Consider the following 12,169-nt stretch of genomic DNA (forward strand, 5'->3'; position numbering starts at 1 on the left):
GATTAGTGTAGTATTTCATTACTTTTCTTGGCTGTTTACACTTCAAATTTAATAGTTTAGAAAAGCACAGGGTGGCGTTCAGCTACAAAACGTCACCAGGTGTTTAATAATCTAAATTTAGGAGAGGACATACATCAGACTCTGTGAAAGACATACGGCAGCTCTGTCCCCCAGTTAAAGAACCAGAGTCTTAAAGAGACAGAACATTGTTTTAAATGAATGTGTTTGTTTTCCCTCCCTCAGTGTGTAGACATGTCTGCTGCTGGTCACCTGAGGTCTGAAGATCAGTTCCTGTGCTCCCTCTGTCTGGATGTCTTCACTGATCCAGTCACCGCATCATGTGGACACAACTTCTGTCAGAGCTGCATCACTCAGCACTGGGTCAGGTCTGAGGAGACATCAGCTGATGGAGCCTGTGGAGAACCTGGAGGACAGGATGTGTAGGAAGCACGATAAACCTCTGGAGCTGTTCTGTCAGACCGACCAGACATGTGTCTGCACGCTCTGCTCTGTTTTAGACCACAAGACTCATGAGTTTGTTCCTCTGAGAGAAGAATATGAAGGAAAGAAGGCAGAGCTGCAGAAGACAGAGGCTGAAACTCAGCAGATGATCCAGAAGAGACGACTGAAGATTGAGGAGATGAAACAGTCATTGAAGATCAGTAAAGCTGCTGCAGACAGAGAGAAAGCAGAAGGTGTTGAGGTCTTCACTGCTCTGAAGGAGTCTGTTGACAGAGGCCTGAAGCAGCTCATCAAGGAGATCGAAGAGAAACAGAAAAGCTCAGAGAAACAGGCTGAAGACTTCATCACAGAGCTGGAACAGGAAATCTCTGAGCTGGAGAAGAGAAGCACTGAGGTGGAGCAGCTCTCACTCTCTGAAGACCACCTCCACCTCCTCCAAAGCTTCCCATCCCTGAAAGCTGCTCCACCCACCAAGGACTGGACACAGGTCAGAGTCTGTCCACCACCATATGAGGGGACTGTGGTGAGAGTTGTGTCTCAGCTGGAGGAGACGCTCCGTGGACAGATGAAGGAGGTGAAGACGAAGATAAAGATAATCCAGCAGTTTGCAGTGGATGTGACTCTGGATCCTGATACAGCACATCCTCAACTCATCCTGTCTGATGATGGAAAACAAGTTCATGATGGTGATGTGAGGAAGAATCTCCCAGACAACCCAAAGAGATTTACACGTCACATTTTTGTCTTGGGAAAGCAGAGTTTCTCTTCAGGCAGATTTTACTTTGAGGTTCAGGTCAAAGGAAAAACTGACTGGGCTGTGGGAGTGGCTAGAGAGTCGATCTGCAGGAAGGGAGACATCACAATGAATCCTCCGGATGGTCACTGGACGATATTTCTGAGTGATGGAAAGTACTTAGCTGGTGTTGACCCCCCAGTCTATCTCAGTCTGAGGTCTGGTCCTGAGAAGGTGGGGGTGTTTGTGGATTATGAGGAAGGTCTGGTCTCCTTTTATAACGTAGATGCTACAGCTCTCATCTACTCCTTCACTGGCTGCTGCTTCACTGACAAACTACACCCATTCTTCTGTCCCTGTGTTAATGATGGAGGTAAAAACTCTGCCCCTCTGATCATCTGTCCTGTCAATCACACAGAGTAAACCAATGAAATGACTCATTTAATTCTGTCTCGTGTTTAATGGAAATCAAGCTCATTGTTTCTAGAGAAATCACCTGATGAATTATGTGTTATTGTGTTGTATTATGAATATTATTGTTGAAGCTGCAGTGAAGAGTGAAGCCTGATACGCTGAGTCACTGTTTATTGATCCATCAGATTCTAATGGATAATCAATAGCTGATTCTGTATGAGAGCAGGGGACCTGGTTTCTGAACATCTGTCACAAGTGTTTGAACCATATCTGAGGATCATTGTGCATGTGAAAACGAGGAATATAGTTTGTTATAGATGAATGATCAGCACCAAAAGTCCCTCAACAGTCGAGTCCTGGTTTTATTACAATAAATTGTTCAACTCTGTTTTCATCTCAATAAATATGTTTATTAACATATCTGCTGCAGTGTGTGTGTGTGTGTGTGTGTGGTGTGATTTTCTCACCTGAGTCAAACGTCAGCGTCAGAGACACGTTGGACCTTCAGAGAGACGTCAGCTGATTTTAATGATGATGTCAACAGTGACAAAAAAACAAGAGTTGTGAAGCACAACTCATATAATCAATCAATTTGTTCATTAATTATGAAGATTATTCTGCTCCACATCAGAGGGTGTGTGGTCCATCTTACTCCTCTTTATTTTGCTTTATCTCGCTCTTCTTCTCCCTGTCTGCATGTTATGTCTGCATGCCATGAGCTTTTGTTATGCTGTATTTCAGACTTCTTACCTGTTCTACTTGTTATTGTGAGCTTTTACTAGATAGATTGTTATGTAAGTTGTGTTTTGAAAGTAATTGTTGCCCCTTTTTTTGGCTTTTAGGTTGCCTTTAACATCTGGCCAGGGACAACGGACGAAAACTAGGCTTGTTGGCTAACTCTGGCCCACTGACAGTTTTTCTTTCAACTCTGTTGATTAGTGGTGCACTGTCCCTGTGAAATAAACTAATAAGATTGGGTCCCCAGACCGGTCCCTCGCTTCATCGGGTCCCCAGAACGGTCCCTCGCTTTAATGTGTCCCCAGAACGGTCCCTCAGTTTAATATGCCCCCAGAATGGTCCCTCACTTTATCAGGTCCCCAGACTGGTCCCTCACTTTAATGTGTCCCCAGAACGGTCCCTCACTTTATCGTGTCCCCAGAACGGTCCCTCGCTTTAATGTGTCCCCAGACCGGTCCCTCGCTTTATCGTGTCCCCACAACGCTCCCTCGCTTCATCGTGTCCCCACAACGGTCCCTCGCTTTATCGTGTCCCGACAACGGTCCCTCGCTTTATCAGGTCCCCAGAAGAGTCCCTCGCTTTATCGTGTCCCCAGAACGGTCCCTCGCTTTATCGTGTCCCCAGAACGGTCACTCGCTTTATCAGGTCCCCAGAACGATCCCTCGCTTTAATGTGGCCCCAGAACGATCCCTCGCTTTAATGTGGCCCCAGAACGGTCATTAGCTTTATCGTGTCCCAGACCGGTCCATCGCTTTAATGTGTTCCCAGACCGGTCCATCGCTTTAATTGTGTCCCCAGAACGGTCCCTCGCTTTAATATGTCCCCAGAACGGTCCCTCGCTTTATCGTGTCCCCAAAGCGGTCCCTCGCTTTATCAGGTCCCCAGAACGGTCCCTCACTTTAATGTGTCCCCAGAACGGTCCCTCTGGTGGCACAGTGGTTAGCACTGTTGCCTCACAGCAAGAAGGTCCTGGGTTCGAATCCCTGGCCGCCCAGGTCCTTTCTGTGTGGAGTTTGCATGTTCTCCCCGTGTCTGCGTCTCCGGGTGCTCCGTTTTCCCCCACCACTAAAAACATGTCGGCTAGGTTAATCCTCCAGTCAGCGCCCCTGACCAAAGGCACTGGCTCATAATCTGGAGTTGGTCCCCGGGCGCCGCACCGTGGCTGCCCACTGCTCCTCAGGGATGGGTTAAATGCAGAGAAAGAATTTCACTGTACTAGCTGTATATGTGACCAATAAAGTACCTTTACCTTTTTCGTGTCCCCAGAACGGTCCCTCGCTTTATCGTGTCCCCACAACAGTCCCTCGCTTTATCGTGTCCCCACAACGGTCCCTCGCTTTATCGTGTCCCCAGAACGGTCCCTCGCTTTAATGTGTCCCCAGAACAGTCCCTCGTTTTATCAGGTCCCCAGAACGGTCCCTCGCTTTATCGTGTCCCCAGAACAATCCCTCGCTTTATCGTGTCCCCAGAACGGTCACTCGCTTTAATGTGTCCCCAGACCGGTCCCTCGCTTTATCGTGTCCCCAGAACGGTCCCTCACATTAATGTGTCCCCAGAACGGTCCCTCGCTTTATCAGGTCCCCAGACCGGTCCCTCGCTTTTTCATATCCCCATAACAGTCCCGCGCTTTAATGTGTCCCCAGAACGGTCCCTCGCTTTATCGTGTCCCCAAAGCGGTCCCTCGTTTTATCGTGTCCCCGGAACAGTCCCTCGCTTTAATGTGTCCCCAGACCGGTCCCTCGCTTTATCGTGTCCCCACAACGGTCCCTCGCTTTATCGTGTCCCCAAAGCGGTCCCTCGCTTTATCGTGTCCCCAGAATGGTCCCTCACATTAATGTTTCCCCAGACCGGTCCCTCGCTTTAACATGTCCCCAAAGCGGTCCCTAGCTTTATCGTGTCCCCACAACAGTCCCTCGCTTTATCGTGTCCCCACAACGGTCCCTCGCTTTATCGTGTCCCCAGAACGGTCCCTCGCTTTAATGTGTCCCCAGAACAGTCCATCGTTTTATCAGGTCCCCAGAACGGTCCCTCGCTTTATCGTGTCCCCAGAACAATCCCTCGCTTTATCGTGTCCCCAGAACGGTCACTCGCTTTAATGTGTCCCCAGACCGGTCCCTCGCTTTATCGTGTCCCCACAACGGTCCCTCACATTAATGTGTCCCCAGAACGGTCCCTCGCTTTATCAGGTCCCCAGACCGGTCCCTCGCTTTTTCATATCCCCATAACAGTCCCGCGCTTTAATGTGTCCCCAGAACGGTCCCTCGCTTTATCGTGTCCCCAAAGCGGTCCCTCGTTTTATCGTGTCCCCAGAACAGTCCCTCGCTTTAATGTGTCCCCAGACCGGTCCCTCGCTTTATCGTGTCCCCAAAGCGGTCCCTCGCTTTATCGTGTCCCCAGAATGGTCCCTCACATTAATGTTTCCCCAGACCGGTCCCTCGCTTTATCATGTCCCCAAAGCGGTCCCTAGCTTTATCGTGTCCCCAGAATGGTCCCTCACATTAATGTGTACCCAGAACGGTCCTTCGCTTTATCAGGTCCCCAGAATGGTCCCTCGCCTTGTCGTGTCCCCAGAACAGTCCCTCGCTTTAATGTCGGTCCCTCGCTTTATCGTGTCCCCATAACAGTCCCTCGCTTTAATGTGTCCCCAGACCGGTCCCTCGCTTTATCGTGTCCCCACAATGGTCCCTTGCTTTATCGTGTCCCCAGAATGGTCCTTTGCTTTATCGTGTCCCCACAACGGTCCCTCGCTTCCCCAGACTGGTCCCTTGCTTTATTGTGTCCCCAGAACGGTCCCTCACTTTAATTTGTCCCCAGAACGGTCCCTCACTTTAATTTGTCCCCAGAACGGTCACTGGCTTTAATGTGTCCCCAGAACGGTCCCTCGCTTTATCAGGTCCCCAGAACGGTCACTCGCTTTAATGTGTCCCCAGAACGGTCCCTCACTTTAATGTGTCCCCAGACCGGTCCCTCGCTTTATCGTGTCCCCAGATCGGTCCATCACTTTAATGTATCCCCAGACCGGTCCCTCGCTTTAATGTGTCCCCACAATGGTCCCTCGCTTTATCGTGTCCCCAGAACGGTCCCTCGCTTTAATGTGTCCTCAGATCGGTCCATCACTTTAATGTATCCCCAGACAGGTCCCTCGCTTTAATGTGTCCCCACAACGGTCCCTCGCTTGCCCAGACTGGTCCCTCGCTTTATGGTGTCCCCAGAACGGTCCCTAACTTTAATTTGTCCCCAGAACGGTCACTCGCTTTAATGTGTCCCCAGAACGGTCCCTCGCTTTATCAGGTCCCCAAAACGGTCACTCGCTTTATCATGTCCCAGACTGGTCCATCGCTTCAATGTGTCCCCAGACAGGTCCCTCGCTTTAATGTGTCCCCAGAACGGTCCCTCGCTTTATCGTGTCCCCAGACCGGTCCATCGCTTTAATGTGTCCCCAGAACGGTCCCTCGCTTTATCGTGTCCCCAGACCGGTCCATCACTTTAATGTGTCCCCAGACCGGTCCCTCGCTTTAATGTGGCCCCAGAACGGTCACTCGCTTTATCGTGTCCCAGACCGGTCCATCGCTTTAATGTGTCCCCAGACCGGTCCCTCGCTTTAATGTGTCCCCAGAACGGTCCCCACTTTATCGGGTCCCTAGAGCGGTCCCTCGCTTTATAGGGTCCCTAGAACGGTCCCTCGCTTTACCGGGTCCCCAGACTGGTCCCTCACTTTATCAAGTCCCCAAAACGGTCCCTCGCTTTATCTTACTTACCCTGTGACTGTGACTAGAGCACTGGAAAAGAGAGTAACGACACGCATTGGTCCAATGGAAGCGCCTCCTGATGGCGGACTTGTCAATAATTTAAGGACATTTATAGATCACCCACGTTAAAGCAGAAGTATGCAAGTCGGCCGGAAATAGCTCGCTCCTTCGTTGGTTTCTCTTTTTTTTCCCTCTCCGGAGCTCCCCCACAGTTCTGGGAGGCACATGTCACTGTCGTAAAAAAAAAAAAAAACTCGCCGCCACCACCTCCTCCACCCCCTCCACCTAGGGTTGCCACCTTTGAGTTGTGAAAACAAGGGACACTCGACCAAATGTCGACGGGGGGGGGGGGTTGACACGGGTCAAAAGGCCACACTTTTCATGTAGGCCTATGTATTTTGTACACGTTTCTTTCTTACGTCACTGACTTGACGTAGCTAAGGCTAGGACGGGCTACTTGTTTGATCCAAAACATAAAGTTGCAATATCCCACTTAAATATAATAGTCATACATATTAATGCCTATAGCCTGTGAAGAGGCTGTCACATGTTACACGTGTAATGATTCCTCACAACAGCCTAATAGGCTTTATGCACAGCTCCACTACTTCCTGAACATTTAAACAAGTTCCTTTATTTCCTGTATTATTGGACAAACTGATTAATCCAGGTGTGTCTGACCTCAATTGTCAGAGAGCTGGCCAGCTTAATGGGAGGACTGGATGGTTTAAGTTCAGGAAGTAGTGGAGCTGTGCATAAAGCCTATTATTAACAGTGATTTACCATGGTTTGAAACACATGCAAATCAAATAAAAATGCATCTGCACAAAATGATCAGAAATAACACTGTGCTAATGTTCAGACCAGTTCAAGGCCAGCTGCATAGGCTACCAGCAACAGCAGGTCTGACGAATAAACAGCACCCAGTTAGTTTGCTTTTGTTTATGTAATAATAATAATATAAAAGCCTAATATAAAATCAGCCCAGTGCGTAAAGCTGTCGCTTTTTTCCATATTGCCCGTTCATTCATCATCCCGTTAGACTGAAAATAGGTTACAGTGGGTTTTTTAGGTGCTGTAGCTACAAGCAAATCTCATGTTGTCTCAAAAGACCTTTTTAAATGTGAAAACAGAGTAGACTTACTCAAGATTTGCGTTTGAGCAACACATAACAGGGTGGCGAAATATGTAGATAGCCACATTAAGTTAAATTAATTTACCGATTATCCATCTTATTATCTGTCCTGCTGCGAGCGGCGCACAACTTCTTTCAGTGGTAACTGACTGTAAATAGGCTATAATGACCTCTTGACGCTCGGCTCAACAGCTGAGCAGCGTATCCCCTCAGCTGAACATCTGCAGGCGGAGACGTCAACAGCAGCGGATCAGCTGATCTCTCCCTCCCAAACGCTTCGTTCTGGACTTTCAAAGTAAAGGTGACGCCAGCTGAAACGCCAGCTGAAAATGAGTTAGCGATGGATAGAAAGTGTCCTACAGAGAGGATGATCTCTGTTTCGTTGTAGTTCTGACAAATGCTGGATCTTTACAGAACACGTGCGAAGTGATGCTGCATTCATGACAACTCGGAAATACGGGACAAAGCCCGTCCCGTATTGATTCAAAACGGGACGCACTATTTTATTTCAAAATACGGAACGATTCCGTATTTTAAGGGACGGGTGGCAACCCTACCTCCACCCCCTACACGTGCTTGTGTTTACTGCTGAAGGTAGAGCGCGGTGTTTGCTAAGCCCTGCTAACACGGAGCTAATGCTAACACGGAGCTAACGCTAACACGGAGCTAACGCTAACACACACAGACAAAGACACAAAGACACAGACATACACACGAATAAACGTGAAGGCGTGTGTGTGTGTCATGATGTATTACATTATCTTATAAGAGATCCATGGTGTGTGTGTCCGTGTTAGCATTAGCTCCGTGTTAGCCACAAGCCGAACTTCATCAGTACAAACATTTCATGTTTCCATGGTTTCCTCCGACTTTTCAAACTCAAACCAATCACGATTCATGACATGCATGACGTCATCTGCGTTCTTATCTCGTACTGCCGTAAGGCAGTTTCTCGCGATAGTTCTATCCATTGACGAGATTTGTGACCTGGCCTAGACCCCATCCACCTCATAATAGGTCACTCAACCATCACAGTGTCTCTGAGCCACAATAATTACAGCCCAAATCCTGCATAGTTCTGCTTTAATAGCATTATCGTGGATCCTTTACAGATAAACATTAACACATAGGCGAGTAAAAAAAAACAAAAAACAAAACAGTTGTCTACATTAATGTTTCTACATTTTGTAATAAACAAATTATGAGTATAATTTGATATGACCAAGACACCTAAAAACAAAAACACGGCCGTTTTCATCAATTTACAAGCAAGTGGGCAACACACATACATTGGAGTGAATGGGTTTTCTGAGCACTTTTGAAATACCCATATCCTGCCACTCGGGGCGCAAAACCCTTACCATGGGAGTCAATGGTGATCTCTTTTACAGTGCTCTAACTGTGACACAACTGCTCTAATGAAAGATGCTGTTCAGGTGCATCATGGGAAATGTAGGATCCAGTGTGTCTTTCATCACTGCTGCTCAATGAACACACAGACAGACACACACAGACACACACACAATGCAGTGTGTGTGTGTGTGTGAATCTGAATTCGGAGCAGAGCCGTGTTCAGGACTCTGGTCTCTGTGCGGTGAATGCTAAACGTGGGCGGGGTCGTCGGGATGGGAACCAGTCGGAGCGGCGGGTTCATTAGCGGCGAGTCGACACCGACATTAAACAGGGAGATTACCTCCGGCCTCGTTCCCACATCCAGACGCTTCCTTATCACACAGTAATTAGTGCAGCGGAGACGACTCGCCCTTCAAGCTGCAGACTGAGTTTCATTAAGCTGAGATCAAGTATGATCAGCTCAGAGGTCAACGACACACACACACACACACACACACCTCACTGACACACACACACACACACACACACACACTCACACACACCTCACTGACACACACACAGACACAGGCGTGAAACTACAGGTAATAGCTAGAGAACTATTTCCTCACAAACAGCAGCGTATCCATCCACTCAGGTGTTTTGTTTTGGTCTCAGTGGAAACATGAACCCTGATGAAGTAGTTCCAGTCTAACGCCACCTGTTACTGTAGTGCTGCTGAATGTGGATCAGTCCGCCGCTGAAAGTAGTCCCTCCTCCTGTTGTCACAGGGGCAGGAACGCTGACTCAGCACTTTCATTATAATATAAAATTTCTTCGATATGAACATGTAACACCTCGTTAAATGACGTCAGACTATTTGAAACGCTTTAACATTTCCATGTTTCTCACATTCTCTGTTATAAACTGTTTTCTTGTCTGTAACAACATCTATGTCCCGTCTGTCCGTCCTGGGTGAGGGATCCCTCCTCTGTTGCTCACCCTGACGTTTCTCCTGGTTTCCCCTGTTAAAAGGGTTTTCCATGGAGTTTTTCCTCAGTGGATGTGAGGGTCTAAGGGCAGAGGATGTTGTTATGATGGGATGTAAAGCCCTTTGAGACAAACTGTTGGTAAAAACGGGCTATACTAATAAAATTGCCTTGCCTTGCCTTTCTTCAGTTTTGTCTGTTAAAGATTGTTGTTTGTGTGTTTCTATCCTGATGAACACACTGTTTTATTTGTATAACGCACACACTGTCCGTCAAACAAGAAGATTAAGAGATGAAATAAGATAAGATAAGGTATGATAAGATGAGATAATTAACATAAAGTGGAGAGAATAAACAAATGTGTAAGACAATAACAACATGTAGTTTGATATTTACAATAAACACAAGGTCACAAGAAAAAGAAAATGAGTGTGATGATCAGTCATTAATCAGATCAATGACAGGTTTCAGTTCCGTGTGTGTGTGTGTGTGTGTGTGTGTGTGTGTGTGTGTGTGTGTGTGTGCTCGGCTGCAGGAGGCAGATGTGTCTGACATCTGTGTGATGTCAGCGACTTGTCAACACGTTGTTAACGCTGCAAACGTGCAAACAGACCCACACACACATAGACCTTCATCTTCCTCCTCCTCCTCCATCACACACAGATATTTATTCAGAGGTTTTTCTGCAGCTCTTATATTTGTCCTTCTCTGTTCTTGTTTGTCTCTTTTATATATATATTTTTAAATCACAATCACAGTTAAATGAAGTTGAACTTCAGCTCTGCTCACACACATTAACATAACACACAACATATAACACAAGTCTGTTTTACTTTAATCATCAGTTCATTCCTTCAGTATTAAATTCAATCATGTTTTAAACCAACCTCTAACATCTGACGGCATCGACAAAGTGGAGTTAAAGGGATAGTTCAACATTTTGTCGAATTGGCCCTGTCATAGCAGTAGGTTCGTTACCTTTAATTGTCGGTGCAAGCTATTTTTAGAACGGCGGAGCAGAGCGGTGAGCTGCTCAGAGCTACGCTACGGAGGCTCATGGGATTTCTTGGTTTCCCTCATCAAACTCATCAAATACACAATCCAACAACTCCACAACACTCTGGTGGACAAGTTGTGACCTGCACATTCACCACGCTATGAGATAATAACACAACATTACCAGACAGAGTTGTTTTAGAGGGAAATACAGAGACTGCTTGATGAAAAACTGTCCCTGAAGGCAACACGCATCAGCGGTTTTGCATGAATTTACCTCTAAAACAACTCTGCTAAACCAAGAAATCCCATGAGCCTCCGTAGCGTAGCTCTGAGCAGCTCACCGCTCTGCTCCGCCGTTCTAAAAATAGCTTGCACCGACAATTAAAGGTAACAAACCTACTGCTATAACTATAGGGACTATGGAAATTTGACAAAATGTTGAACTATCCCTTTAACACAGAGTCTCTACACTGTTAAAACAGTTTAGTTAAAGCAGATATCAGTGGCACGGCCGTTTCGGCTAATGCTGTGTTCAAGGCAGGCTTTTGAAACCGTAAGTTACAGCTTCAAGTCACAACTACGACTTGGTAGCGTTCCAGGTAACCCGTAGCTCGTGTTTTTACCGTCCTGTTGTCTGTGAAAGTTCCCTATAACGGCCACTCGTAACTTCCGACCCGTGAACTCGTACCAGATCGAACTGGTATGACTTCACAGGAAGGAAAAACACAAAGTACGAGTTTCCTTGAACGCACCATGAGTTAGCAGCCCCCGCCCTTGTCAGGCGTCAATTGGTCCTCGTGCTACGTCACCACATTCACGCGCATCCCTTGGCTGCACACACAGCCCTTCATGCCGTTCTCTCCCCTCATTGGATAACACTTGTATCCCACAAGGAAAATTTTCTCCTCGGGTTACAGCAGAGCAGAGTGACGGAGAGACTCGTGTTTAGGCTGAAATACTTCATGTAAGTGATTGCTGGCGGAAAATAGGACTATTTAGGACTTATATTAACAAAAACATTCCACTGATATCTGCTTTAAATCTGCAGTTGTCCTCTTCCTGCTCCGGGCCCGGCCGATGAACTGGACCTCTGACCTCTGGAGTTCTAGCTGGACCGGACTCAGACCGTCCAGCTCCGCGGTGAGGGATCCGGGGCCGAGCACTTCCTCGACACCCACGTCGCAGCGCCGCGCCCGGGCGACGGGACAATACGCCGCAGTGTGTTGGAGCCGAGTGGGCCCGTGGCCCCCGGCCAGAACCATCCCAGAATATTCCTCCATGTCCCTGATGAGCAGGAGGGAGCGGAGAGTCCGGCCGCTCCCCGAGTCTGGTAGAGATCAGCAGCACTCGTCCCAACACGGCTCCATTCAGATGTAAAGAAAACACAAAGACAAAGACTCACTGTGGACACACACACACACACACACACACACACACACACTGCACAACTTCTCAACAAACACACTCAGGAACATGGTAAAGTAAAGCTGTTCCTCTGGGTGGAGCCTAATCTCTGCCTGCAGACCCACATCGGCCAATCAGGGACCAGCGAGTCCTTCAGGACGGCGCTGAGGACACGAGGACGGCGATTTGGAGATGTGGACTCATCATTTGACCGTTC

General features: G+C 47.7%; 1 protein-coding gene across 1 annotated transcript; it reads left to right on the forward strand.

Annotated features, from left to right (window-relative positions):
• The first annotated feature begins 252 nt into the window (after positions 1 to 252).
• Positions 253 to 11,925, forward strand: LOC146979272 (E3 ubiquitin-protein ligase TRIM39-like). Its single transcript, XM_085788809.1, has 3 exons — positions 253 to 381; positions 422 to 1,568; positions 11,597 to 11,925. The coding sequence occupies exons 1-3, from the start codon at positions 253 to 255 to the stop codon at positions 11,923 to 11,925; spliced, it is 1,605 nt and encodes a 534-aa protein (XP_085644935.1).
• The last annotated feature ends 244 nt before the right edge of the window (positions 11,926 to 12,169 follow it).

This window comes from Trachurus japonicus, chromosome 10 (assembly GCF_045865225.1).
Source record: "Trachurus japonicus isolate A0001 chromosome 10, Traja_1.0".
Lineage (NCBI taxonomy): Eukaryota > Metazoa > Chordata > Actinopteri > Carangiformes > Carangidae > Trachurus > Trachurus japonicus.

Excerpts from the sequence above, each read along its gene's own strand:
- LOC146979272 (XM_085788809.1), top strand. The coding sequence starts at position 253 with ATGTCTGCTGCTGGTCACCTGAGGTCTGAAGATCAGTTCCTGTGCTCC. Across the intron at positions 382-421 it reads GCTGCATCACTCAGCACTGG|AACCTGGAGGACAGGATGTG; the intron begins GTCAGGTCTGAG and ends GAGCCTGTGGAG. Across the intron at positions 1,569-11,596 it reads TCCCTGTGTTAATGATGGAG|TTGTCCTCTTCCTGCTCCGG; the intron begins GTAAAAACTCTG and ends TTAAATCTGCAG.